This window comes from Castanea sativa, chromosome 2, assembly GCF_040712315.1.
Source record: "Castanea sativa cultivar Marrone di Chiusa Pesio chromosome 2, ASM4071231v1".
NCBI classification, from domain to species: domain Eukaryota; kingdom Viridiplantae; phylum Streptophyta; class Magnoliopsida; order Fagales; family Fagaceae; genus Castanea; species Castanea sativa.
Genome location: NC_134014.1, coordinates 42,700,795 through 42,728,360, shown reverse-complemented (window position 1 = coordinate 42,728,360; position 27,566 = coordinate 42,700,795). Strand labels below are relative to the sequence as shown.

The 27,566-nt window shown below is 33.9% G+C and overlaps 2 protein-coding genes across 2 annotated transcripts; one reads left to right on the top strand and one right to left on the bottom strand.

Moving 5' to 3' along the window:
• Positions 1–10,771: 10,771 nt before the first annotated feature.
• On the top strand, positions 10,772–12,204 carry LOC142625767 (transcription factor MYB44-like). Its single transcript, XM_075799479.1, has one exon. The coding sequence runs from the start codon at positions 10,903–10,905 to the stop codon at positions 11,854–11,856; it is 954 nt and encodes a 317-aa protein (XP_075655594.1). The 5' UTR covers positions 10,772–10,902; the 3' UTR covers positions 11,857–12,204.
• A 1,566-nt stretch (positions 12,205–13,770) lies between these two features.
• On the bottom strand, positions 13,771–27,387 carry LOC142626102 (putative cadmium/zinc-transporting ATPase HMA1, chloroplastic). Its single transcript, XM_075799890.1, has 13 exons — positions 26,730–27,387; positions 24,618–24,768; positions 24,307–24,491; positions 23,634–23,780; positions 22,740–22,935; positions 21,580–21,692; positions 21,034–21,275; positions 19,532–19,637; positions 18,690–18,854; positions 16,330–16,546; positions 15,225–15,412; positions 15,058–15,144; positions 13,771–14,152 (listed from the first exon to the last, which is right to left on the bottom strand). Exons 1-13 carry the CDS (start codon positions 27,225–27,227, stop codon positions 13,976–13,978), a joined length of 2,472 nt encoding a protein of 823 aa, XP_075656005.1. The 5' UTR covers positions 27,228–27,387; the 3' UTR covers positions 13,771–13,975.
• Between the last annotated feature and the right edge of the window lie 179 nt (positions 27,388–27,566).

Genomic DNA, 27,566 nt, shown 5'->3' with positions numbered 1-27,566 from the left:
AAAAAAGACAGAAAAGAGTAATGCGTTATAGCTGGCGAGACCCCATGACGTGGCTTTCCTTAACCCTTATCTCATTGACGGTTCAAAAGGAGACAGCAACAGACTCCTTTGAAACATCCCATGAAATTAATATATAACCAGCCTCTGACCACGCCCTAAACTGCGTGATCAGATGCTCTTCTATTTTTTAGGTAAAAATTAATAATTTATATATATTATAATTTTTAATTTTTAATTTTTTTAATCACAAAAAAAAAATTTAAGAGTGTGGTAAATACGCGAGGTGAATTTTGTAGATTGGAGGAGTTTTAAAACTAACAAAAAAGTTATCTTATTTTGTAGGGAGTTAGTGAGTAGATGTAAGAATTTAAATCAACGGGAAAGTAGGAGATATAGGAATTTATTTTTTTTGTCAATTTACTATTTTAACCATATTTTTAAGTTTTAGATAGGGGTATTTTTTACAATAAAAAAGCAATAACTAACTTTCTTTTGTCAATTTACTATTTAAATCCCATTTTTAAATTCTTGATTAATTAATTCAGGGGTATTTTTTACAGTAAAAAAAGCAATAACTAACTTTCTGAATCCTCTTAATATATACAGACTACGCAGGTGTTCAGAGGCTCTTCTATTTTTGGGGTAAAGATTAATAATTTGCATTTATTATAATTTGGGATTTCTACTTTTTCCAATAAAAAAAAATCTGATGGTGTGATGAATACGTGGGATGAGTTTTGTAGATTCGAGGAGTTTTAAAACTAACAAAAAAGTGATCCTATTTTGTAGGGAGTTAGTAACTAGGAGTAGGAATTTAAATCAACGTAAAAGTAAGAGTTTAGTAGAAGTAGGAAGATATTTCAACGTCGAAGTAAGAATTTATTATTTTTGTTAATTTACTATTTTAACCCCATTTTTAAGTTGTTGATTAATTAATTTAGGGGTATTTTTGGCAAGAAAAAAGCAATAACTAACTTTCGGAATCCTCATAATATATACAGAAGATATATATATATATATATATTAATGTGTGAATTTTACTTATATGTATTTTTAGTGCATATAATAATAAATTATTTTAAGAATTTTTTATGAAAAGAATGAAAAAATTACAAAAATTTTAAGAAATTTAAGAGATTTAATAATTTCATTCGTAAATTAAATAGATAATTTTTGAAACTTTTTTCATAATTTTTAAAAATAAAAAAAATATTTACAAAATCAATATCTTTAAGACAACTTTTTGTAATAATAATTTGGTTAAAATTTGGAGGTGTTTAAATTTTAAACTCTAAAATTTTAAAATTTGAATTTTAGAGTTCTAAAGTTCTTTCCATTTGCTTTAGCTGTCTTTCCATTTATATTTTTGATTAAGTGTTGCATAAGCTTGTCATGTATGTTTAGTTTATTTAATAAAATCATGTCACATCAAAAATATGGATGGAGGGTTGGTTGATGCAAATGAAATATAACTTCAAATGTGTAAAATTTAAAATTTGAAACTTTAAAGAATGTTTCCAAAAAAAGTATTATTCTCTATTCATTTTTAAGTTTTCTGTGGGATCCACCACTATAAAACTGGTTTGATTTTAGTATTTACACTTAGTTTTCATTTTCAGTATCCTAAAAGTTTGATCTAAATACAAAAAAATGAAAATAACTTTTTAGCATTTTCGCTTTCTATGAATATGAATACAGTGACATATTCATAAATATTGTGAAACACAAAGTTACTTTGTTTGAGTGATATGATTGTACATAAGTGATAAAAGTTACTTTTTTTTTTTAATAGAAAACAATGACTAAACTCGATATGAAGTATTCAATATCAAATTATATATTCAAAACAACTTACCAAATAATATCAAATATAAATATACGTATTTTTTTATATATATATTCAAATTCAAGATTTAAATATAAAATACAAAAAATAGAAAGTAGATACATCATTTTTTGAAACCGAACAAGCACTTAAGTTCATGATGTAAAATTCAAACTACTTCCGATGTGTAGTTTTCAATTTTGCATAATAATTAAGATACAAGATTGCCCACAAGAAAAATAATAAAATTTTTGTGGGGGGTTAAGCCATGACGTTTGAAATTCCAAGTAAAAGGAAGAGTTGTGGGGTCCAAGTTCAACAACCTGGCGGGGTGGCGGAAAACCGAGAAAACGGACATGGGGACTAGCTGTCTGAGGTTGAACAGTCTATTCTATTACCGGTACTTACGTGGTAGCTGTTAGCATCTAGTTTTTTTTTTTTTTTTTGAATCAATGTGGTCTGAACAACTGTCGTCCTTGTCCGTTTTAAAACCACGGTGCCCGCCCTCTATAGGCCCACCTTTGGTACCCGTTTTCCACGTGCAAAATGTCTTATGCGAATAATTTAGGAGAGAGAAAGTTGGATTGGACCCTGTATTAAATTCTGGACTTCAATTTGGACGGTTGAGCTTCCCTCTCATGGATTTTACGCCATTTTCTTTTCGGGTAAGATTTTTGTTCAGTGAAAATTTTTATTGGACATGTACAGATTTAGACACGTGTCTAAGAGTGGATATATATCTATCATCTAACGTGTCCAGTGGAAACTTCCACTAGACACAAGCCACCCCCTTCCTTTTCAACTATTTTTTAATAAAAAAACATTTCATTGCTAAAATTGGCAACTATGAAAAATTATAGAATTTTGAAAAAAATTATAAATTACCTCTCAATTTTAAAAAGTGATTAAATTTTACACCTTAAAATTTTAAAATTTGAATTTTATCTCTGAAGTTTGAGATGTTTGGATTTCACACTCTGACGTTTTAGAACTTGAATTTTACCCCTAAAGTTTAGGATTTTTTTGGATTTTTCACCCCTAAATTTTGAAACTTTAAGGGGTAGAATTCAAATTTTGAAATGTTAGGGTGTAAAATCCAAACATCACCAAACTTTAGGGGATAAAATCCAAATTCTGAAACTCTAGGGTATAAAATTCAATCACTCCCAAATTTTAGAGGTGTAATTTGCAATCTACCCTAAAATTTTATAAAAGTATACTAATAAATATGTATTTATTCCTCTTATAATAATGGATCTTATTGTGATTAGGTTAGAGTAGAAATTTTATCTTGTATATATATATAATATAAAGGTCTTATTGTGATTTTATTTAATAGGACTCACTATTATATTAGAAGAGTGAGTTCTATTTATTGTATTATTGAAATAATCTAAAATAGGAAAATATGAAAATTATAACATTTTCTTAGAGTATACTAATAATTATGTATTTATTCTTCTTACAATAATGGGTCTTATTGTGATTTTATTTAATAAGACTCACTATTATATTAGAATATAGATTTGTTTTGATACTGCTTATTGCTGAAAACTGAAAATACTGTAGTAAAATAATTTTTAAATGTGTGAATAGTGCTGTGAAACCCAGTTTTAATGAAAATTTTGCTTAAAAAAGAGGTTTGTGGGTCCCGTGAACAATGCACAAGACCCCTAGACACCCATTGCAGAAAAATTCCAAACACTGAAGTTTTCATCATAATCCAAACATACACTATATAGTAAGTTCGTATTTATGGTATTCTTAAAATAATCTATAATTACTTACGTATTCCTTCATATAGTATCTACTAAAGGTAAAAGTATTTTAAATTATGTTCACATGTGAAATGAGTTTTACTTCTAGGTCAATTATGGAATTTCTTACCCACGTGAAATTTACCACTTTACTAGATTAGTGCTAATATATTGAAAATGTGAATGTTTATGGCTACAAAATGTCATGTCAGATGTCACTTGTTGGTGAAATCTACAAAGTAAGTGAACATTGACGCCACATTTTTGACCAAAAATAATCATCACCTCATTTTAAAACGAATGCATGTTGTGAGTTCGAACCCGTACGTGAGGCATAGACTCATCGGGAACAATAACTATTTAAGGTGTCGGTATGGGTTAAACCATAACCTCTTAAGATGTTCTTTCAAGTGAATGATAAATACTCAAGATGTTGGTTCTAGTTGACGAAAACCAAATAAGGTGTCGGTTTTATGAATTTTAGGAGACTAATGTTAATATTATGGATTTAGGAGAACAATATAAGTCATATAGACCTTTCTCCAAAAAAAAAAAAAAAAATATATATATATATATATATATATATATATATATATATATATATATATATATATATATATATATATAAGTCATATAGACTTGGAAGACTATTTTTTATCCAGTGAATTTAAGAGACTAATGTTGATTGTATGGATTTAGGAGGCTATGTTGATCCTATGGATTTGTAAGAGTAGGCTATGAGATGTGGAGTGGAAATTTACTTTTAAAGAATGTCTACTGTGATTTTTTTTAAACATGTTTGTCGTAAAAATTTTCCTTTATTTTCTTTTATGTTCTTTGTTAATTCAATATATTTTTGTGAGAATTGCAACCCAATGAAACCGTTTTTTTTTTTCGTGTGTTCTAAATTCTAATAAGAATTAGTGTTTTCTAAATAAATAAAAAACCCCGCTCTTTTTCATAAGTTTCTCCCCTTAAGAAGTAAAACGAAGATGTTATTAGGTTAAAAAGAAAAGAAAAGTAAAGATGACGATTCAACTATCAATATTATTTTGCCCCTAATCTAAGAGAATTATAATGAAGTGTTCACCAAACTATCATACAATTAAGTGATATAAACATCAAAATAGAAAAAAGACACAACAAATACTCTCCGCACGTGAAGTGTTTTCACATTTAAAATATAACTACTAACAGGCTATGATACAAGCAGGTTAGTCATGAGCCAAATGAATCGATAACCTATTATATTTGGATAGATTAAAAAATGATTTGAGTAAAAATATTTTAAGAAATAATTATGTATATATATTTCTTTTGTTAATATTGAATAACTACTAGTTTTATATATCAATTTTAATATATTTTTAATTTAATTTGTTCATGCTTTGATTTCCAAAGAAAAAAAGTTTAATTCCATCCTGCGGGTCACAAATTGTTTCATGCCCACATATTTATGAAAAAGAAATCATAAATATAATACAAGTGGCAGATGTAGGAAACAATTATTGAAACGAAAGACCCATGGTATTAATAGTGCATGGATGGCCATATCCTTCAATGTTTATAGATATATTTTTTGAAGAATCATATCCTTCAATGTTTAGTCCAATTTGTTAAAAAATGATGGACCGACCGTGTGAGTAGTTAACATAATCTAACAGTTTGGACGTTGTACTGTAATATCGGGCAATACTCTATTGAATTACAATTTAAAAATGTGAGGAAACCTCCTCGACTGTTCACTATCACGTGAGCCAGATTTTAATTCACCAACCATATAATATAATGATAATAATAATAATAATGTTATTATTATAAATTTCACCAGCCTCGAATTACTTTAATGCTCTTGGATTTCCTCTGAGAAAGGCTGACTATGGAGGGTTATTGTGTAAATTCGAGATTGCTCCATGCTGCTCCAGAGGTTGCAAGTCGCACGTGTGTCTCCGTTGCGCGAGACTTGAGCACGTGATAAAGTCTACTTTGCACATGTTGGCCTGTTTGAACTTTGAATGTAAAAACTAAAAAACAGGCTGCCCCAGGAAGAAAAGAAGTGGTACAGGTGCACAGCTGTCCCCACGTAACGGTTACAAAGCTGAAAGTGTGATTCTCCCATATGAAGGCAAATCACCCTTTTGCTTTGTAATTGTAACACTATTTTCTTCTTTTTGTTTATTTATTTTTGTTAAGGATGGGATATTAGAAGTCGGTAAATCCAAATTGCTTATGATACATCTGGATTGGTTATTGATAAAGTAAATATATTCATCATTGCTTGAAATCTCTCTTGTGATCTTTGAGAGGATTTTAAGAATCGAATTGTTATAATCAAATTGAAAATCGAAAATGAAAATTGACATCTCTATATTATTTTCTAAATAACAAATTATAAATATATAAATAAATCATAATCTCCGAACTTCAAAGTTATAACTTGTTAACGCTCAAATCATTCACGTGAAAGCGAAAAAAAAAGGTTTAATAATTATTATAGAGAAAAGAAAAAATAATAGCGAGTAAATGTATAAATGATTGATCATAACTCATAAATTGATAAATCAAAATATGAATAGTAACTTCATCTTATGTATGCGTTGTTTTTGTAGGTTTTAGTTAGCTTAATTAGTAAAGTTGTTTATGGTTGAATAAAAAATTTAGAGTTTAATTTTCGCCTACACTAAAACTATTTAATAACTTGGTCTGATAATAAAGAACTATCATCAAGAGCGAACGCTATAAATTGCAACACTTAAAAAAAAAATGTATGTGTTGCTTTCAAAGTTAAATGTTATCAAGTTTTCATATGTACTTGTGACAAAGGCAAACCCTTATAACAAAATATCTTTGAAATCAACTAAAGTGCATTTATTTGAACGAGTTTTTCCTTCTATTCTAGTACGTATCTCTGTTTATATTAACAAAAGAAGTTCGAAAACATTATTTCTTGGACAATTACTATAAAATGAAAGGGTAAAGAGTCATCAAACAAAGTTGATTTTGATTCATATTTTCACCATTAATTAAAAAAAAAAATTGCTTCATAGTTGCGGCACTACAACAACAGCGACAGTTCTTGACTCGGCAGTCGGCATACATTTCAAATGAGTAATTTTAAGGCTCCAAGTTATAGCTTTCGTAAAATGACCATTGGGAATTGAAGGAAATGAAGTTATCTTTTAAACCTTTTACATTTATTTTATAGACTTTAGGCCAACTAAAGGTTGCTTTTGGACCAGCCAGCAAAATCCTTTCATTTTAGGCTCATAAATACTAAAGGTCCATTAATAAGAAATTAAAATTTCCGTTGGAAGCATGCATGTATTGCGATTCCCATGTAGAATTTAATGTTGTGCCTTGCGATCTTTAATATATGTACAGTTTGTAGCCCTCTCAAAAAAAAAAAAAAAACGAAAAAGTTATGTAGTTTGGTATAGGAATTTGGCTTCTACAGAAGCTTGGGTAAGGCTATGTTGTGATGTATTATTAAGATTCGTTTATTTCTAGAGTAATATCAAAGAAGAAAGATTTAATGGTATTAAATTACTTGCTTATGAAATTAAACTTGCATTTTCTCATTAGCTGGGCATACAATGTAGATCACGATAGCAAAGAAAATTAACATTTCAATTGTTGGTTGATTACACGTATCCATTCATGTTGCATGTTGACCAAAATTGATGAATATGTATTTTACGTTTCATAATGGTAATCCTCTAATATGAATCGGTCAATGTAAAACTACTAACTACTAGCTTTTTATTTAAATATAAAGACAAGTAGAGTTTTACTTTGACAATATCTGTTTGACTTTGAGATAATCCTTAGATTACACATGCATAAAAACAACTCAGGAAGAGAAAGTATCTTATGTATTAAATATATGCATTATTTTTTTTTATAATATATGAATCTCATATAATTGTAGGGTTAATATATTATGAGATGAAGGATACATATATTCAATAGATAAAAATAATTACTATTAAAAAGAGGTTGTTATTTGATAAAAATATCTTGTATGAGCTGGATGTATATACCTCATTACGCTAAATACCACATTATTTCGATCCAAGAAGCTATAAGCCTTATGGATGGGGGAAAAAAAAAGTAAAAAAAGAAGAAGAGGAAAGTGACCCTTGGATCGAGTTTTAATGCTATAAAACTCAGCATTATTTGCAGTCACTGACCCTAAAAGGTCAATCAAAAAATAAAGCATAGCCATAAATAAAAGCATACGATTTATTTTTAGATACAGTACTAAAAAAAATTAAAAATCCTACGACCCCCACGCCCATGCGGGCATACGGCATACAAAATAACTTGTGGTATTTGGCAGTAGGTACGACGTACGAGTAACAGAAATCGATACGAGATCTCTTCATCATTTTTATTACAAGTCCACCCTAATCCCTCCATTATAATGAATCATCCCCCACTTTTTAAATACAAAATTTACTTTTAATATTAAAACTCCCTTAAACTCAACTTGAAAAAAAAAAAAACCGTTTTCCTTTTCCTTATTTTATACTAATCCTAAGCTAAGCTAAAGCTTAATTATAATGATTAGTTTATTTAAGGATGACGAAGCTAGGAAGAAAGTCCTTAACCTTAGCCTCTGCATCCAGTGCACTAAAACCTGTGTACAACCGGTTCCGTACAGGTTCAGTGTACCGGTGAGGCGGTTTTTGGTTGTCAGGAAAAGCAACGTGTTACCGGAAGATGTCGGTAAAAAAAATAAAATATGAGAAAGAGAAGTGTGGCCGTTAAAGAAGGTGGTGGCGATAGTAGTAGTGGCAGAGTTTACAGGCTGGACTGACAAAGAAAGTAATAATAATTCGCCTTCCGATTCGGCGACCACTTTTGTCCTTTTGTGCCAGCTCAGCCTTTTTTCCGTGCGGCCGTTTTTATTTTATTTTATTTAAAAATAAAGATATGGAAAGAAACTAAGAAAGAGAATTTAATATTCGAAGAAAAGAAAAAAGAAAAAATAAAAAAGTCCCACGCACACGGAAATGCTCTACAGCCTGGCTTCCTCAGTCAAACTCAGACTCGAAATCAAAAACCTTACCCAACCGTTATCGTCGTTATCTCGTTATTAATATTATTTTATTTGGTTTTTATTTTGTTTTAAATTTTCTATTTAATAAATTATATTCCCCCATCGTGATAATTCTGGTTCTCAGTGCGTAGCTTGTCTTTATATGCTTGCTGGTACAATACAACTTCCCAGCAACAAAGCAAATCATATATAGAAATTATATCTAGAACAAAAAATATTTATCTACGCCCTAGAATGGCGCGTGTAGTTTGGAAGTTTCTTCGTAGCAGTGGAAACCCATTTCTTTTCAAATGAATATATTTTTTGATAGGGTTGTGTTAACGACTGTAGTGCCCGTTAACAACACATTTTAAGTAATTTTTTAATAATTTTTATAATTTTTGACACTTTTTTAATTTTTGGAAATTTTTTTTAATTTTTTAAAAGAAAATTTGACAATTTTTTTTATTCTTTTTAAATGAAACACAAAAAAGAAAATGTTAACAAGTACCGCACGGTGCTTGTTAACATTTTCCTTTTTGATAATCCTTGAAGGAAGATATTAGTAGGTACTCGATTGTACTTGTTAAGAGGTATCAAATGGATATATTAGATTAAATTGGAAAGTACTGAAAGTAAATACTACTTAGTGAAGGAACATGTTAATATGTGTTTGATTGGAAAGTAACCAAAGTAAATACTTTTTAATAAAGGGATATGTTAACATGTGTTTAATTGCATTCCTTATGAAAAATTAAATAGGTTTTACTAAATTGAAAACTGCAAAAGTACATAACAAATACTTATTTAACCTAAGTGTTGTTCAACTCCTACAAAAAATTTGATCATTGTAATAAAATAAACTCAATTTATTTTATTTTATTTCCAATTAACAAATATTGAAGTATATTGATTAAAATTGACTTTTTTTTTATAAATATAATCAATATACTTCAATATTTGTTAATTGGAATCTAAAATGAATGTTGTGTGAGTTCTAAAAGGAGCTAACCGATTGTAAAATATATATAAAAAAAAACTCAATTTTAATCCATATACTTCTAAATACTATTAAAATTCAAGAAATTAATTGTTTTCATGACCCAAACAAAAGCTTCTAAACAAGTACTAATACTAAAATTTTCCAATCTACAAAGTAAGTTTATCATAAAAAGAAGTAAACTTATTAAAATGAATTTTAGTTAGCTCAATTTTTTTTTGATACAAGATAAAATTCTACTTTAACTTAATTTAAGTGTATATGTGTGTAAAGCTCCTTCTTGAAAACTTGTACCCTGACCCTTGCCACCCTCACTCATTGTGGAGTGACCATCACACCAAGAGTGTGTGGTGATTTTAATTAACTCAATTAATAGTAAGATTCATCAAATAATATTTATAACATTACGTTTTTTTTAAATTAATTTGGGGCACTTGGGCTCTATTTGAAGGCCCAAAACAAGCAATAAATAAATAAATAAATATTCATTCATAATACTCTTTAGTATTGTTATGAAATCGAGATTTTAAAAGATTTTAAGATCTTGATTGAAATTCCACCTAAATCCCACTACAGTAAAAGATCTCAATAAAATCCACAAAGTTTTAGGAACATAGAATCTTAAAACCTTATCAATGACTATGTTTGTTCTGAGATAATAAAATGAGCTACTTAAAATTTGAAATTCTAATACAGTAAATGCCTTTTAATTAATGAACTATCAAAGATATAGGTAAAGGCACGCTCCAACTGACAACGGTCATTATCGGAACTTGATTGTGCTATTATTTGGTACAAAAAAAAAAAAAAAAATCCTCTTTTTTATAAAAAAAAATTTGAGTGCACGAGACGCTCCTATAAGGGAGCGTCCATTTTGAAAAAACGAAAAAAAGAAAGATAAAAAAACAGAAAAGCATAGGGAGGGATTCAGAAAAATTTAAGAGAGAGTAGTGAGTTATGTAAATCAGTGCAACTAAAATCGACGCGTGTACATTAGCCAGCTGTATTCCAAAACCCAACCGCTTCCTTGGTAGAAGCGGTGCACAATGTCCCATTATCTCCCATTTACACTCCTCACTCTTTACCTGCTCAACCGGTTACTCTTCTCCTTTCCCTTATATATCTAAGCTCTCCTTCTCAGCCCCACTCTTGTCTTTCATAGATTCACTCAAATACAATCCCAACAAAAACAAAACCCAAGCTCTATCTCACTCTCTCTCTCTAAAACAAATTTCAATTTCACAAAATCTCAAAATTTTTTTTTTTATATGATCCATTGATGGCTATGAATAAAATGGAAATGGATCGGATCAAAGGCCCATGGAGCGCTGAAGAAGATGAGGCTCTTCAAAGGCTGGTTCAAAAACACGGTCCACGAAACTGGTCCTTGATAAGCAAAGCGATTCCAGGTCGCTCCGGAAAATCTTGCCGGCTCAGGTGGTGTAACCAGCTTTCACCGCAAGTTGAACACCGGGCCTTTACTCCTGAAGAGGACGAAACCATAATCCGAGCCCATGCCCGGTTCGGAAACAAGTGGGCCACAATAGCCCGACTCCTCTCGGGTCGGACCGACAACGCTATAAAGAACCACTGGAACTCGACGCTCAAAAGAAAGTGCTTCTCCGACGGAGGGTACGATGGTAGTTTCGACCAGCAACAGTTACAGCCGTTGAAGCGGTCGATGAGTGCGGGTTCGGATGCACCCGTGCCCATTTACATGAACCCGAGCAGCCCATCCGGATCCGACGTCAGCGATTCGAGCGTGCCGGTCGTGTCTTCGTCGCACGTGTACAGACCCGTGGCGAGAACTGGGAGTGTCGTGCCTCCGATCGAAACGACATCGTCGACGACGGCAACGAATGACCCTCCGACATCGTTGTCGCTGTCTTTACCGGGCGTGGAATCATGCGAGGTATCGAACGCGGTTTCACAAGTGGCAAATACTTTAAATTTGATGCCGGAGAAGGAGAAGGTGGGGAATGGGGAAGAGGATCGGAGTATAGGGTTGGTGCCGTTGAGTGCTGAGTTAATGGCGGTGATGCAGGAGATGATAAAGAAGGAAGTGCGGAGTTATATGACCGGGTTAAAGGAGCAAACTGGAGCTGGCTCTGGGATTTGTATGGGTATGAACATGGCTATGGGTGTGGGTATGGGTATGGGTATGGGTATGAGAGGTGAAGATGGGTTTAGGGAAGTGGCTGTGAAGAGAATCGGCGTTAGTAGGATCGATTAGTTGTGAAGGGGATGAAAAAAAAACACCGGGTCTTTGGTTTTTTTTTTTTTTTTTTTTAATTGTGGTAGTTAGCGAATAAGTAAATGTACAGTGAGAGAGAGAGAGAGGGAGAGGGAGAGATTGAGGATGAATGAATCCAAGCGAAGAGGATTTTTAGAAGGGACTTTGATGGAGCAGAGTGAATTTTTTTTTCAAATTTCTGTTTTGGCTTCTGGCCTTGTTCAGAGAGCTGGTTTAGGAAAAAAAAAACATGCTGCCGCAAAGGAACAAAGAAGGAAAAAAAATGGAAAAGAAATTCGATATTTTTGTCGAATTATCAAAATATATCGTTTTGGGACTTTTCTTCAATCGTTTTCTTGTTTATTTTTCTCCATGGTGTCCTTTTTTTTTTAATTATATTTTGTTATAGTTTAAAACTTGAATCTGAAAAAATGTAAGTGTTTAATATATAAATGAAAGGAAGGAAGGAAGGAAAAAGAACTGGAATGCAGCAGGACAGTGGAATAGACATGAGTGAATTTTTGTCAACAATGATTTATCATACTTTTTATTTTGACAAGGCATGATATATACTTTGGGTAAATGATAAAAACAAAAACTATCAATTGTCAGTTACTGCTCATGTCATGTGTACAAAAGCAAGTTAATGGCTGGGAATGGTAGATCATATCACGCTTGTCGGTGTGTAATTTTAATCAGAGAGTACAATGATTTTTTTAGTCAATCGTTCGTGGCCAGGGCTGTGTCGATTTGGGTTGGTGAATGTGATGCTTAAATGGATAACGCCCTCCTAGTCCTAGTCCTAGTCTTAGTCCTATCTTTGTAATGAGAAATTACCCAATTTTCCTTTGGATGGCTATAACTATAAGGGCGTCGGTAAAAGTTTCTTTATCTGATATTTTATTAAGCTTGGTGTTTACCTCACAGTTGTAGGCTCTACTATGGTCCACACGCTCAATTTGTCCGATTCTCGAATCTCGGAATTTGTGCATATGTATGATATTTGCAACTAAATTCAACGTTGAAAACAGTGAACAGGATATTTGATTATTCCCTTCTATTTAGGCACGGTATAATTTTTTTTATTTTTTTTAAGGAATAGGATAATATTGCATTAAGTAAAATTAGAAGAGTTGAGACATAGCCTCTCATAATACAAACACCCTCTCTCATAATACAAACCTCCTGACTCATAATAATAATATGCAACTGAGTCACAATACATGAACAAAATGATATGCAGCACTATCAAACATAGCTTCATTTCTTGTTAACTTGTCTCATAGCTCTCCATTCTTTGCTAACTCTTGTTTCTCGGAAGCAATGTTAGGAACAGTATAATCATCTACGTTATATTTCACAACCAATATTAACCTAAAAGTATCTCCTCATTCACTAATAGGGGTGGGATATTTAGTTAATATTTATAACCACTATGAAAAAAAAAATAGTAATAAAAAACTCTTTCTATGAAAGATTAGTATTCAATGAATGATTAGCGGGGTGAGAGAGAATTTGTATTTGACAGGACGATTATACGTGAGGGTCCTTTGGAGCCGTAAAGAACAAGGACAGTTAGCAGTTAGAAAATGACATGCATATTTCATTGATCATTGTTGTTGAACAATATAATAGTTCTATCAACTATTGTTCTGATTTCCTAGTTTATATAATATTTTTTCCACTAAAGTGGACTTTTATTTTTGTTCACATTTTTTGCAGTTGCGTCTTATTTGCAGTCCATTTTACCGATTACACTGATAAGAAGCACGGCTAAAATGGCTAGAAGAAGTCTTTGCCAAACAGAAATTGACTAACACATTCTGGAATTAAAACCAAGGCTGTCTTAGAAAAAATAGTTTTAAGGACTAAAATCAAAAACCCAAACTGAATCTTGAATAAAATAGAGAAAAATTATTCAACAGAACCGAGGTTTATTTATCTTTTTCTTTTATAAAAATTAGATTCCCTGAAATATATCTGGTAATTTAACCATCTTCTCATTATACACATCTGAGAATCAGCAAATGCTAGCTTTCTATATAGACCGACGTAGGAAAAAGAATTAAAGGGAAATAAGGAAAAGATTTTTTTTTGGTTTTTGTTTTTTAAAGATGAATTACTGAGTTGCAGCAGCCTGGATGGAGCTGGTGTTACGTCTACTCAAGAACAGTAGTCTAGACTTAAATTCATTAATCAAGTGCAGCAAATCCTGTCTCCAGGACCATGTGGGATCATTTAGAGCACGTATCGAATTAAGGCAGACAAGAAGAGTACCTCCCTCATGTAAAAGAACCTGCACGTTCATAGATAGTAGATCAATCATAAGACAAATAAGCTTTTGATTAGAGAAGTCAAGTTCTGAAATTGGAAAAAAGCAAACTGCACAATTAATTATAAACACATGTTTAGTGGTGTTATTCTAGGCAAGTTATTAATGTGCTTGTGTCCTGGTTAGCTGCGTATTGTTTGGGAATAGAGATCAATCTCAGTATTGCGCAAGTGATCTCATCCTCCCTTGATTTCACCAAGAGCTCGTTTTTAAATTTAGGAAGACATCAACATGGTGTGCAGATTTCATCTATGCCAGGATCTACTGATATTACAGATTAGCGATCCTTGTGTACAAGGACAATTCTCTTAAATGTAATTTGATTATCTCTACCTGAGATTAATTTGTTCAAAAAAACATATAACTCCATGTGCTTCCATGTAGAACAGAACCAATAATTAGGGATGGCGGACAGGAAAGGGCCCCCAGATGTTGGGTGCCCCCGCCCCATCCCCTTTTTGAGGCAAGGAAAATCCATGTGTGATGAAAGCAGGGTTGGTTGGGGTGGGATGGGGCATGCCTTTTAGCATCCCTGATGAGGTGACACCAATGTTAATGAGGATAAAGAGGAGGGACACCAGAGAGAGTATTGAGAGAGGTGTGTTTTGAGAGTAGGGAACAAGATGTGTAAGACACAAATTTGGGGTGGAGCGGGCAAAATCCATCTCCACCTTGTCCCATCTTCAGACTCAAGCAAACCCAATGGGGCAGTGCAGAACTGGACGGGCCAGCATGGGTGGAGTGGATATACTTTGCCATCCCCTACCAATAATGTCCATTCAAGATATTTTCCATGTTCCTGCATGATAGATTCTGAAAAACTTGAATAATGAAAAGAAAAGATATTGAATCATCAAATTGATTCATACCGTTAACCATAGGGGAAGGAATCCCAGAACGGAGGGAAGAGATGCCAGAAATATACAAGATAAAGCAAGGGCCACACTTTGTTTAACCTGCGGGTACATATAATTAAAATCAATAAGAGTAAGAACAGAAACCACCAGATAATGAAGAGACTGACAGTAGCAAGTACCAGTGAAGTTGTTTGGCGGGCCTTGGCAATACAGAAAGGTACACAAGAAATATTGTCCCGTAGCAACAGCACATCTGCCACAGCTATAGCAGTTGCACTAGCACGTCGAGCAAGCACAATACCCACAGTGGCAGCAGCAAGTGCTGGTGCATCATTAATACCTTCACCGACCATGATTAGACCTCCCCCTAAAATCCCAAAACATTGTAAGTTGCACAACCTTAAGGAAGTGGTAAGACTTTATGTAACCAGAATGAGTCAAACATAATGAGTCAAACATAAAAACCATGTGTGTAAAATAGATTCAAATAGCAAGAAGAAGATTCAAATAGCAAGAAGAAGGCCAGGGAAAATAATAATGAACCCCTCTCTCTCAAAAGATATGTCTATGAATTCTTGAGCTTCCATCATCTCAAAAAGTCCATTCAAATAAGAGACATAGTGCAGCGATAGTCGCTATTTCCCTTCTCGATGTTTAAAGCAACAAAAGCAAACATCATGTGTAGATATGTATGTCTGTGCCTCTGTACATATATTTTTACCCAAAAATTTATAAACATGGGCAACTATTGCTGTATTACATGTGTGCGTGTCACACACAAAATAGAATAATAGAGATATAAAATAGCTGCATATAATCAATACTTGAAGAGCTCACTTTAAAAAAAAAAAAAAACTCGGGGGAGGTAAGAATTAGTAGATTATTCAGATGAGGTTGTTAGTGTCAAGAAAAATACATGCTATGATGCTAAAAAGGCTGGAATGGAAAAACCAGATCTGCAAAGCCTTTCCTCTCTTCCAAGAGGACCAAGATAAAACAATGAAGATGATAATGATGAGGAAGTGAAACCTTAAATTTATGGAAGTTACTCTCAAGATCCAGTGTAAATGACATTAAAAAGATGATTTATCCAAATACACATCCATGCACACTCAACAAGATGGAGACACAGTTAACAGACGAAGTAATTAGAACCATTGCCAATACAAAAAAGAGGAAATTTACACACCCATTATCTAAAGACATGTATGCAGACATAACATTCTATTTAATGTTAGACATGAATATAATGAAGATTTCCAGATTGCTGATAAGAAAACTCACCCATATCCCTTGACGCATCTTTCACATGACTCAGTTTATCCTCAGGCTTCAAGCTGCAATAAACCTCTTGAATCCCCACAGCATTTGCCACTCTCCATGCACTTGACTTATGATCGCCAGTTAACATCATTACACGTAGCTTTGCTTGATCTCGTAACTCAGCTATGACATCTGGAACCCCAGTTCTAGGTCTATCCTCTAGGTGAATCAGTGTAACCTGCATGGAGTTGGTGGTGAATACAATTCAGTGTACTGGTATTTTGCACCACCTAGGGAAAAGGTACAATATAATGTGATATAATAATATCAGAATTAAGTTATGATGGAAATGCAAACAAACTCCACATCTTTTAGCTTGTGATCATCAAAGTACATATATAGGTTTTCTTATCCTAATTTCGTAATAAGCCACAAGAGCCTTTCCTAGACACAAACAAAGAAGGGAACGTCTTTGAGAGACCCTCACAAAGTTGCTAATCCTATGCACAAGCTAAGGCCACAACTCCCAGATAACCTCACATTCGAAATTGAGCATGCTTTCATTTATTTTACGGTTACATCTGAAGTGTGTGCCCAAAAAGTTCCACTGCTCTTTCATGCTAATTCAGCACATGACCATATGTTAACCATCACACCATCAAAAAACTAAAAAAAAAAAAGGAGAGAAGAGGGAGGGGAGGCATATGTTAGCCTGATCTTGTGCTGATATAGATAGATACTATCCTTTTTTGAACTAGCATGACCACAGCATTTAGCAACAGCAATATGTTACCTATACTAACCATAAAAAAAATTTCAATGATGCATGAAATCTAGATGATCAATGCTAACAATTTTAAAGTGCAAACGGCAAATTTTGGGTGATCTTTCTTTTGTCACTTCTGAAGGCAAAATGGGTTGCATATTTATGCAACAGTGAGAGCATCTCCAATAGCTTATCTAAATTTTTGTACTGTTTGGATAATGAACAGCGACATTTAGCTTTTACCTACCTATTTTTTTAAAAACATTTTCCAACAGATTCTCTATCATTTTCTCCATCTCATTTAAATATTATTTCTTCATTCATTCTTTATTCTTTTTTAATCATCATTTATTCTTCCTATGTTCATTCCCAACAACTATATTTTTCAATGAGAAGTGTTATATCCACAACATTTTTCGCAATACTTTCACAAGAATCACATCAAAATCTTATGTGGAAAGTTGTTACTAGTTCTAATTTGAACCTACCACTGAAGTGTTATATCCATTACTTAAGATTTATTATGAAAATATTGTAATAACATTTCTTAATTGTCGTTTCTTATTCTTTATATTATTTTTCCTTTCTTCATTTCATCCGTACATTTTTTTTCTCCACCACACATCCCACTCCTATCTCTATCCTCCCCCCCCTTTTTTTTTTCCAGATCACTTTCCTCCAGCTCTCTCTCTCTCTCTCTACCTTTTCTATTTCTACTTGATTCTAGAACACTCTCTAGCTCTCTATGTGATAAGAAACAGAGAAAGAACAAGCGAGAGATATCTTGCTTGCTCCACCGTTGATCGAAGGACACAGGCAAGCGCATAATCGGTGTTCACTGTGCCAAGCTGCACCTTCTGCTTCGCTGCCGCTCATCTTCCTCCCCAACGCAGCCCAGATGGGTCAGATGCTTTTGTCTTTTTTTTTTTTTTTTTTGCTATATTGTTATGATTTCATTAATTTTAAGATTGTGTTTTTGAGTTTGTATTTTGATTATGCTTGAGTTTAGAGATGTTTAAGAGAAAAAATTGTTGTGTTCATAGCCGTTGTGAATGTTTGTAGCCGCTGTGAGAGGAGAGAGAATTTTTTTATTGAGTTGTATGATTTTTTTAAGTAGAAAAATTCATATGGACTTGCTACAATGTTTTCTACATCTAGAGAAGTACTGTAGCAACTTCAAAAAAATTTTGGAAAAGTTTTGCATTTGGAGAATTTGTTGTAGCTGATTTTTGGGGTCTTTTCTCCAAAAAATAGATTTAGCTAATCTATTGGAGATGCTCTCAGCATGGAACATGTTTTTCCTTCTCTTCTTCCTGGTTTTGTATTATTTAAATAGGTTTCCCCCCTAAAGTTAAGAATTAAGGAAGATGAAATTGATTGTTCAATTGGGAGATTTGTGAGTTTAAAAATGAGATATTTCCAAAAATAAAATAATAAAAGAAGCAAATTTAAGAATTAAGGAAGATGGAATTGGTTGTTCAATTGGGAGTTTTGACTTTTCGGTGTAAATTTGAGATATTGCCAAAAAAGAAGCTAAATTTGAGAAAATATCAACCCCCACACACCCCACAAAAAAAAGAAAAAAAGAAGAAAGTCATGTAGAAAGGAACGTCACCTTTTCATTCACAGAAAGAGCAGCATGAACAAATTCACTTCCATATGAAGATGCATTTACAGCATCCTTGATCTTTTTTGATTCATCTTCTGATTTACAAAACGAAGTGATGAAGTCCACAGAACCAAGTGACGCTTTCAACAGTTTAACCCCTCCAGTTCCTGACTATAACAAGAGAAAATTCAATGTAATGTCACTGACCAAAACACAGTTAAATGAAGGTGGGTGGAACAATATAGATGCATGCATATTATCATCACCATATCAGATGCATGTGCAATGGTGTCAATGACTCAATAAGCCATTAGAAAAGCCAATCAACATGCATACTATAAAATGTGAATAAATGAAGAAAGTTTACCATGACACAGAACTGGCCATGTTTGATGCGAACAAATGTCGTGAAAGAAAGGTAAGGAATGTAATTTTTACCAAATCCACAGCATAAAATTCTCATACACATTTATGTTTTCTATTTTTGATAAGTAATCAGAAAATTACAAGAAAAAGAAGAAACACGTACGAGAATGAAAAAAGGCATAATTGTGTTTTAAATATCAAAGAACAAATATAATATTAACAGTGCCATATCTAATATAAAAGTAAAGATTTGCATCATACCTTGATGATATACAAACATACAAAGAAAACAGCAATGGCACCGATACGTATAACATATACCACTAAAAAAAAAAGAGTAAATAAATAAATTTGGATAGTAACAGAAATATAGAGATTTGAACAATAAGGTCATCTTTTTGAAGCATATAGGCTTAGTGTTTCATCATTAAAGTTTGCTAAGGTATATGAACGCTAAGATATATGATGATAAAGAACATTACCTCAATGCTATTGAGAGTTGCAACGAGACCTCTGCCAGGAAAATACTCAAAACGTTCAACAGAAACAGAAGGAAGATCTTTCCCTACACTGTGGTCTACAACAGCTCTGAAACAAAGAAAAGTAACAAAAACTTTAACAAGATAAAATAAACATTTGCAACATGTCCAACACGTTTGATAGTAGATTTGTTCTCCCCCCACCGCTTTTTTGAGCAAGAGCAACAAAGTAAATTAGGACTAAATTAGTCAGACTTAATGCAAGATCAAGATATTATGATTACTGATAACTAATATTACTTCATTGTTTCACACAAGAATATGTGTGCATACAGAAATTAATAAAGTTGAATTTAATAAACTAAATTATGAAATTTTAAAGATAAAAATATAAATAAATAAGAGGGTCTCTAAGAATTATGGAAATCAGGCTAGTAGCATTTTCAATTACTGGATCAAATTCAAAGCAATGGTTCTTGAAGCATTACAACAATCAACCTAGCAAAAGTCCATCATAAATACCAAATTTCAATGGAAAAATGGGAATTATACAGTATTCACAACAGAGAATCACTGATTCTTATACAAAGAATACCATGTTTATCAGTTACATCCTAGGAATGCTTCCAAACACATAGATACTTATAGGGAAAATGAATGCATCACATTTCCTTCTTTCTTTCTATTTTTGTTGTTTGGGGGGGGGGGGGGGGGGGGGGGGGGCGTGATATGCCTATTTATATTGGTTCCCCATAATTATTTATCTCAAGTCTATGGCCTCATCCATATGAATTCTTAGCCACAAGTTCCATCATTTAACGTCATGTACAGGAATCCAAGAGATTTTTATTTATTTATTCTCTTTCTCCATCTTACAGCTTATAATATGGTGCAATAGGTTATGCCCTGGAGTGTGGTGGACAAGTTGGCTGGATGGACATGTTTGGCAAACTTAGGGGTGGCAACTGTTGGAAGCCGTTTTTTTGTGCCTTATGTGGGCCACTTGGCGTGAACAGAACAATCAGGCTTTTGAAGGATTGGAACGTATGACAACAGAGCTTAAGATGATAGTATCAAGATCATTGTTAGATTGGATGGCTGTAACGCCTACATACTGGAGCTCCAATTTTTGAGTACTGGGGTTGTACTCTGCCCTTCTAATAAATTCTCTTATTTAACAGCTTATAATGCTTATATCAGTTATATGTACATCACAAAATGTGTACATAAAATATATGTGCTATCAGTGACATAGATACACTTAAAACCAAGCTACTTTTATCCATTCAACTAAATTACAGATTTAATCTGGTCATGCTCAACAAAGAAATGGTAGACCCTGCTGCAAACAGGTGACGTCAGCTGCAGCAACAAGAAGTTGGTCAAGGTGTCCAGTTTATTACCTGGAGTTGAGTAAACACTACTACCTAAATAAGTCTTAACTACAAGAATTAATCTAATCAACCATTTAAACCTAGGAAGGCATTTCAGTTTAACAAAACTACCTTCCAATAGGGTGAGTAGTTCCCTTTTCCATAGCAGCAGCGACAGCAAGAGCTTCTTTCTCACAGTTGGGAATGCAACAGGAAGCAAAATTTGATCTATTGTTTCCGACAAAATGTCCATAAATTGGTTCAATGGCTTTGAAAACAAGCCCCCCCGTTGTCAATGTCCCAGTCTTGTCAAATGCAATAGTATGGCAAGAAGCTAGGGCATCTAATGCATGCCCACCTTTCAGCAGTATTCCCTGAAAGGAAATACAGTAATGTATCACAACTGTTACAAGGGGTGCCTCACACACAGAATTTTTGCCGAAACTGACCTACAATTCAGCATCAATAAGAGCTATTTCAATAAGAAATAGCATATCAGTAGTTGGACAAAAGCAGGAAAACACAACAATAGTAGGTATCAGTATCATATTTTCAGAAAAGTGTACCTCTAATATAATTCAAGTCATATGCAGTGGAGTGGAACATAAAACTGTTTATAATATCTAACTAAGACCAAACCAATTCAGCATTTAATTAAGGAATTCAGTTGACTGATACCTTCCTTGCACAGGAACTGATTGCAGTAGCATACGCCAATGGAGCTACAGCCAATGCACATGGTGATGCTGCAACCATGAGCCCCAATGCTCTGTAAACAGATCCTCTGCAAGCTACATAATTAACCAGACATTGAACAACTAGAAGATGAGCATTCCTCCAAAATGGAAATCCAGACACAGTGAAAAAAAAATCATTGAATATGATCATAAATGAGAGAGAGAAGCATCAAATTCCAAGAAAGATAGAACACTGAAATGGCAAGAGGATATAAGAATAAATAAAATAAAATAAAACTAAGAAACAAATTATTCAATCACTACTCTTATAACATTTTAATCAAGTTGTATTGCTTGAATATCTTGACAGCTTAGTGAAGATATAATGCTCCTGTTGTTTCAGCAAAATACAATTTTTAGCAGTTCTCAGAGGGGGGAGGGGGGGGGGGGGATTCTTTATCTGTCTCATGAATTATTTTATCATGAAACATTACACACTAGCAAGGTTGTATCTATTAAATCAGGAAATTTATTTTTAGGTTGCTTGGGAAACCAGTTACTGCTATATATAGAATCATTGATTTTCCTGTGAGATACTGAGGAGCAAATTTGTAGTAACTGGGAAATTAAAAAACTCAAGTTATCTCAGTTGATAAAAACAAAGTAGGAATGACTTGCCTACCAAAAGGGGGAAAAATTACTGGATCTGGATGCAAACGAAAAGGAAACAATATGATAGGAATTTGGAAATGTTTAAAAAAAGGCTAATGATTTTTGAAGTTATCTCTGTCTCTGTCTCTCTTCCCCCCCCCCCCCAAAAACACACGTTTTTTGATTGATAGATAAAGGTTAATTTAATGTCAGGTAACCCACTGGGTCACGTATCAGAAACATACACACACAAAACAGACAAAAAAACCATTAATGATCTCAACAATTCAAAACAGCCGTGTCATTACAACTTGAGAATATGAAACATGATGAATGACTACATTCAACAGAATTGGGACATATTGTAGCATTGAGCACTTTTGAGGAAAATGAAGTGAGCATCCAACAAAACTAACAACATCATCAATATAACACACTTTAACACTAGTGGTAAGAAATAATAAATTATTTTGAGCATTCCTATAACTACAAGAACTTTCTCCACATTACCTGACGTACTAATGAATGGCCACTTGAATAAAAAGGGCCCAATGACAGCAATTGCAACAGACAACACTACGACCACCTTGCTGTAGCGCTCACCAAATTCATCCAGCCATCTTTGAAGCTTTGGTTTATTCAATTGTGCTTCTTCAGTTAATTGCACAATCCTGCTCAGTGTTGACTCTTTCCATGTCTTTGTTGCCTGCAACAAAGTTAAAACTTATGTGAATAAGGAAGGAAAAAAAGAAGCACAAATCTACCATAAATACTGCCAACTTAGAAAGTAGCATCACAAACAACCAGCTAGTAGTAGCACCATAACCTCTAGTAAATATATATTTTTTAATTGGTAATTACATAAGCACCTGGTAGGTCTTCGATTGAGGACCTCACCCTTCACCTTGCTCTTACAAGGAGGAGGTGCTATTTAAGCTAGAGATCATTAGCCCATAACCTCTAGCAATTGAATCCAATGTGTCATAAATATCCCTCTAGAAGAAAATATCCAAGCATCCAATCCAACGAAAATAATAAATTATCCACAGAGTAAATTTTAAAAGCAAAAGTTTAAAGAGTCATGTAAGAAAAACGAAAATTTGGGCTTGATATTGCTATATCTTCATTGGGGGAAAAAAAGATAAAAGAAATCAGAAAATTGTAAATAAGCCATAATAACAATCTGGAATGTTATGTGTAAAGAGAAAAATTTAAACATAACTTTCGAATGTTATTTATGCACTGGAGGACATAAAAAAATAAAAAATGAATAAAAAATCATTTGCAAAAGCAAAATTAAAATAAAAGGTAAGAAAAATTTTAAAGATGAGTAAAAAAAATAAATGTCATTCTACCTATCCATTCATGATAAAAATTTAGAAATAAGTAGTCTCATGAACGTACCTTCACAATCATTCTACCATCTAAATTTCTTGCACCCCCAGGAATTCTGTCTCCAACTTCTGTCTCCAAAGGTTTGACTTCCCCTGTTAAATGCTCGACAGTAATTGTGGCATTGCCTTGGAAAACTTCACAATCTACAGGCACAGACTAATCACAATACCATCCCCCATTACAATGCTTCCATAATCTAAGGTATCACTTTGCCACGAAAAAAAGTAAAATACATAAATGCCACATAAAAGACTTACTTATACATGACAAGAAATAAAACGTTTATTCTTCTTATATTTATCCATATTACAGATATGCAGTGTATGCTAAAGTACATGAAGCTTGGATGCACACTTTTTAAATTCCACCCCCCCAAATAAGTTCTAGCCCCATGACAGAGAGGAAGGGGAGATAATAGCTGGTGATACCTGCATCATGAGGTATGGTCCCCATCTGATTGTGCTATTGAGGTACACAAAATCCTTAAATGGGGACTGGGACCCACTAATCATCATGTTTTGTGATGAATCTGGCTAAAGCATGCCTGTCAACTTTTTACATTTTCTAAAGGAGTTGGTAACAAATACAGAACTATCATCATGATCTACTCATCTCTACTGGAATTTTAATGTATAGAGATTATACTACAAGAACAAAAGGAAATCAAGCTGCTGACACATACCTCACCCGCTCCAACAAAGAGATATGAGCCCACTTCTACATCGTGCACAGGAACCCTTTGGTATGCCAAATCAGAAGTATTAGGAAGGTTATCATTAGTAATATCCAGCACAAGAGCAAAATCTGGATAGTTTTCCTTCAATTCTTTAACATCAACCATTGAGCGGCTGGTAAAATACTCTTCAGCTGCAATCACCATACACTTCAAATGATAAAACTTAAACCTCTCATTGGAATATTTTAATACACACACACACACACACACACACACACACATAGTTGTTACTGAATATGATAGTTTGAAATGTTTACCGATATGGGCCAAATTAAACATGGCAAGAAGTAATCCTCCTTCTAAGGGGTTCCCCATAAATACTGACGCAAAGGCTGCAAGTGCCATTAATACATGGATATTTACTTTTCCACCAAAAATGTCAGTAAGGGCATCAAGTGATGCAGAGACCTGAACACAAACGGCACGTAGTTTAATCAATTACAGCAGTATCAAGATACTTCTCAGGAAAAGAGGAAGAAGAAGATAATCCTGTGATGACAACCAGTAGAAAAGCCTAAAACAATAAAAATAAAACAAATGGCATACGTATGTACAACCAATTGCCGTCAAAACTAGAGTCCTCATGAGGATAAAAGAAAACAGAAAGGATACACTACCACATGATTCACATTGAGCAGCTGAGCAGGCAAGTTAGCACACTCTTCTCATATCCAAAGGAGAAACAGCAGCTATCCTAAGTGTGTTTTTTTTAACTCCACATTTGTCTATACTTAGTGTCATATATTTTGTTCACAACCGTTCCTGAGTATGGAAAGGGGAGGAGAGTTGTGTTAGGTTGATGGCCAGTATAAAATTTAGACTAAAATCTATAATGGATACTTTATATATATATACAAGTAAGATTTAATTTATTGCAAAAAGACTACTCCATGTAGAAAGGACATAATAGAATTATGTCCTTTCTACAAGTAACCTAAAGAATACAAAATAATAGAATTATGTACAAATGGAGAATGACTATAAATTTAGGGATGGAACTAGCACTAGGGAATCCCCATGCTCTAGACCAATCAAATAAAGAACCACAAAACAGAGCTACCAAAAGTATTCATGTAGTCTCTGTGTCCTCAAACGTACGATGATTTCATTCCCAACAATTGTCCACAATATACACACTGGGAATAAATTCCAAATTTCCAAATTTCCAATGAATGCTTACCAAAAAAATGAGCATTTCCAGTAACAACCATTGACTCCCAAAAGATCAGAATGCACAACTCCACAATTCAGATGCAACAGAATAGTGTAACAACAGATAATCAACCATCTCCCCTTATACCGACATATATAACACCACTCTACTAGTGTATAACCGCACTTAATGAGATGCTTGTGCTAAAATCTTCTCCCAAGCCACAGTCCAACAAAAAAAGAAGAGACTCGACAAGTGGCTTAACACTCCAAATAATCTTCCAAGGATATGTCAGAATAAATGCACCTATTAATGCATAATAATATGAGCGCACATCGAAACCTCCGCTTCTTTTCAATCTCCAACATATTTTGTCTCCTTCCCTTATAGGAGTATTAGATTCAAGAGCATTGAGAAAAACAGTTACTAAATCTAACTCCCAACCATTAAAATCTCTAATAAATCTCACATCCCAACACCTCCTACCCCCCATAGTTTGACACACAAATATGGAACCCACTGATGCTTCTTTATCTATTGAGCACTCATACAAAGCTGGAAAAGTATCTTTCAGAGAATGATCGCCGCACCACCTGTCATGCCAGAATTGAATTTGGCTAACCATTTCAAACATCAAACCGAATGTACTCCAAAAATTTATCCAACCCCATCCTAATACTCTTCCATAACCCACAACCATGAGTTCTCCAAACACTATTATGGGTACACTACATTCCCTTCAAAAAAAAAACAAGCCCAAATTTCCTGCTCCGTTTTTCACCTCTTAAATTCCACACCACCAAATCAAAATGAATACAAAACACTAAATTAATGTTCATGAAAGTTTAAAGTGCCTAGACTCAGAAGCAAATGAAAACAACCTACCACCAAAATCACAAAACCCAAAACGCAATTGCCTCTAGCTGTTAATATGGTTAATAATTGATACACTATAAGTCGTCCCAAAAGCCTAAGCTAACTTAATCACTATTTTAGCGATACCATGTAAGCAAACTAAAAACCAATCATGAAATTTCTATTCACACAGAACACTGGAAATTCAAGTTCAATTGATATATAATAGCATCTGTGTGTATTTTCAGTCACCTGACTTCGTTAGTGCGTCATGTAACTTGTTTAAATAGAGTATAGATAAATAGTATTATAAACTGCCAAAAAATATAGCTCTAAACAAACATTGTTCATATAATATTACCCCGACGAGAGGGAAAGCAACGAGCATGAAAGCATTTTGCAGAGCCTTGACAGCCGGCTTCGGCACGACGTAAGGGCAAGCAGCAGCAGCTAGAAAAAGCGCAGTGGAACAGCAGCACAATTGCAAGTGCTCCCTCAGGAAATTCGCCAAATCGGTCCATCTGATCGCTTTCGCGACCCCAATCAGCGCTCTCTGTGCCCCACTCAGCTCCGTTTCCTCATCGCAGTGATGGTGGTGGTGGGGATGATGATGATTATGATGGTGGTCATGCTCGTGCTCGTGCTCGTGGTGATCGCTGGCTTTAGCGACGCAACGGAGTTGAGAGAATCGACGATTCTGGAAATCGAGAGGAGGAGAAAGGGATTTGAAGCGAAATATGGGAGAATGGAGGGTTTGATTGAAAATAGGCTTGGAAAACGAGTTGACTCGGAGGCGAGTTCTGGGACTCGGAAGCGCGCGGAATTTTGTGGCGCCGATTGGATAAGGGAGGGTTTCCATTTCGTGTGAAAGGGTTTGGGGCTTTTGCGATTGGGGCCCCTCAAGCCATGGTCGAGTTCGACGAACGAAGAGAGAGAGAGAGAGAGAGTTGCGGAGCCTGTTGCAGTCGGAGACGGAGATACTCTGTTTATAGTGTGTTTTGACTTAACTGACCAGTGACAAGCTTGGGGCGTTGTTATGACATCCACACTTCACCATGTGCTCATTCACTTGCTCGGGGCTTATATGGAAATGTCTGTTTCACTGAAGAAAGTGTCGTTAATAGTTGGAGAAAATGGGCAATTAGCCATATTTATGGAAGAATATAGTTAGTAGGCAGTGGTTTAGAAGAATATAGAT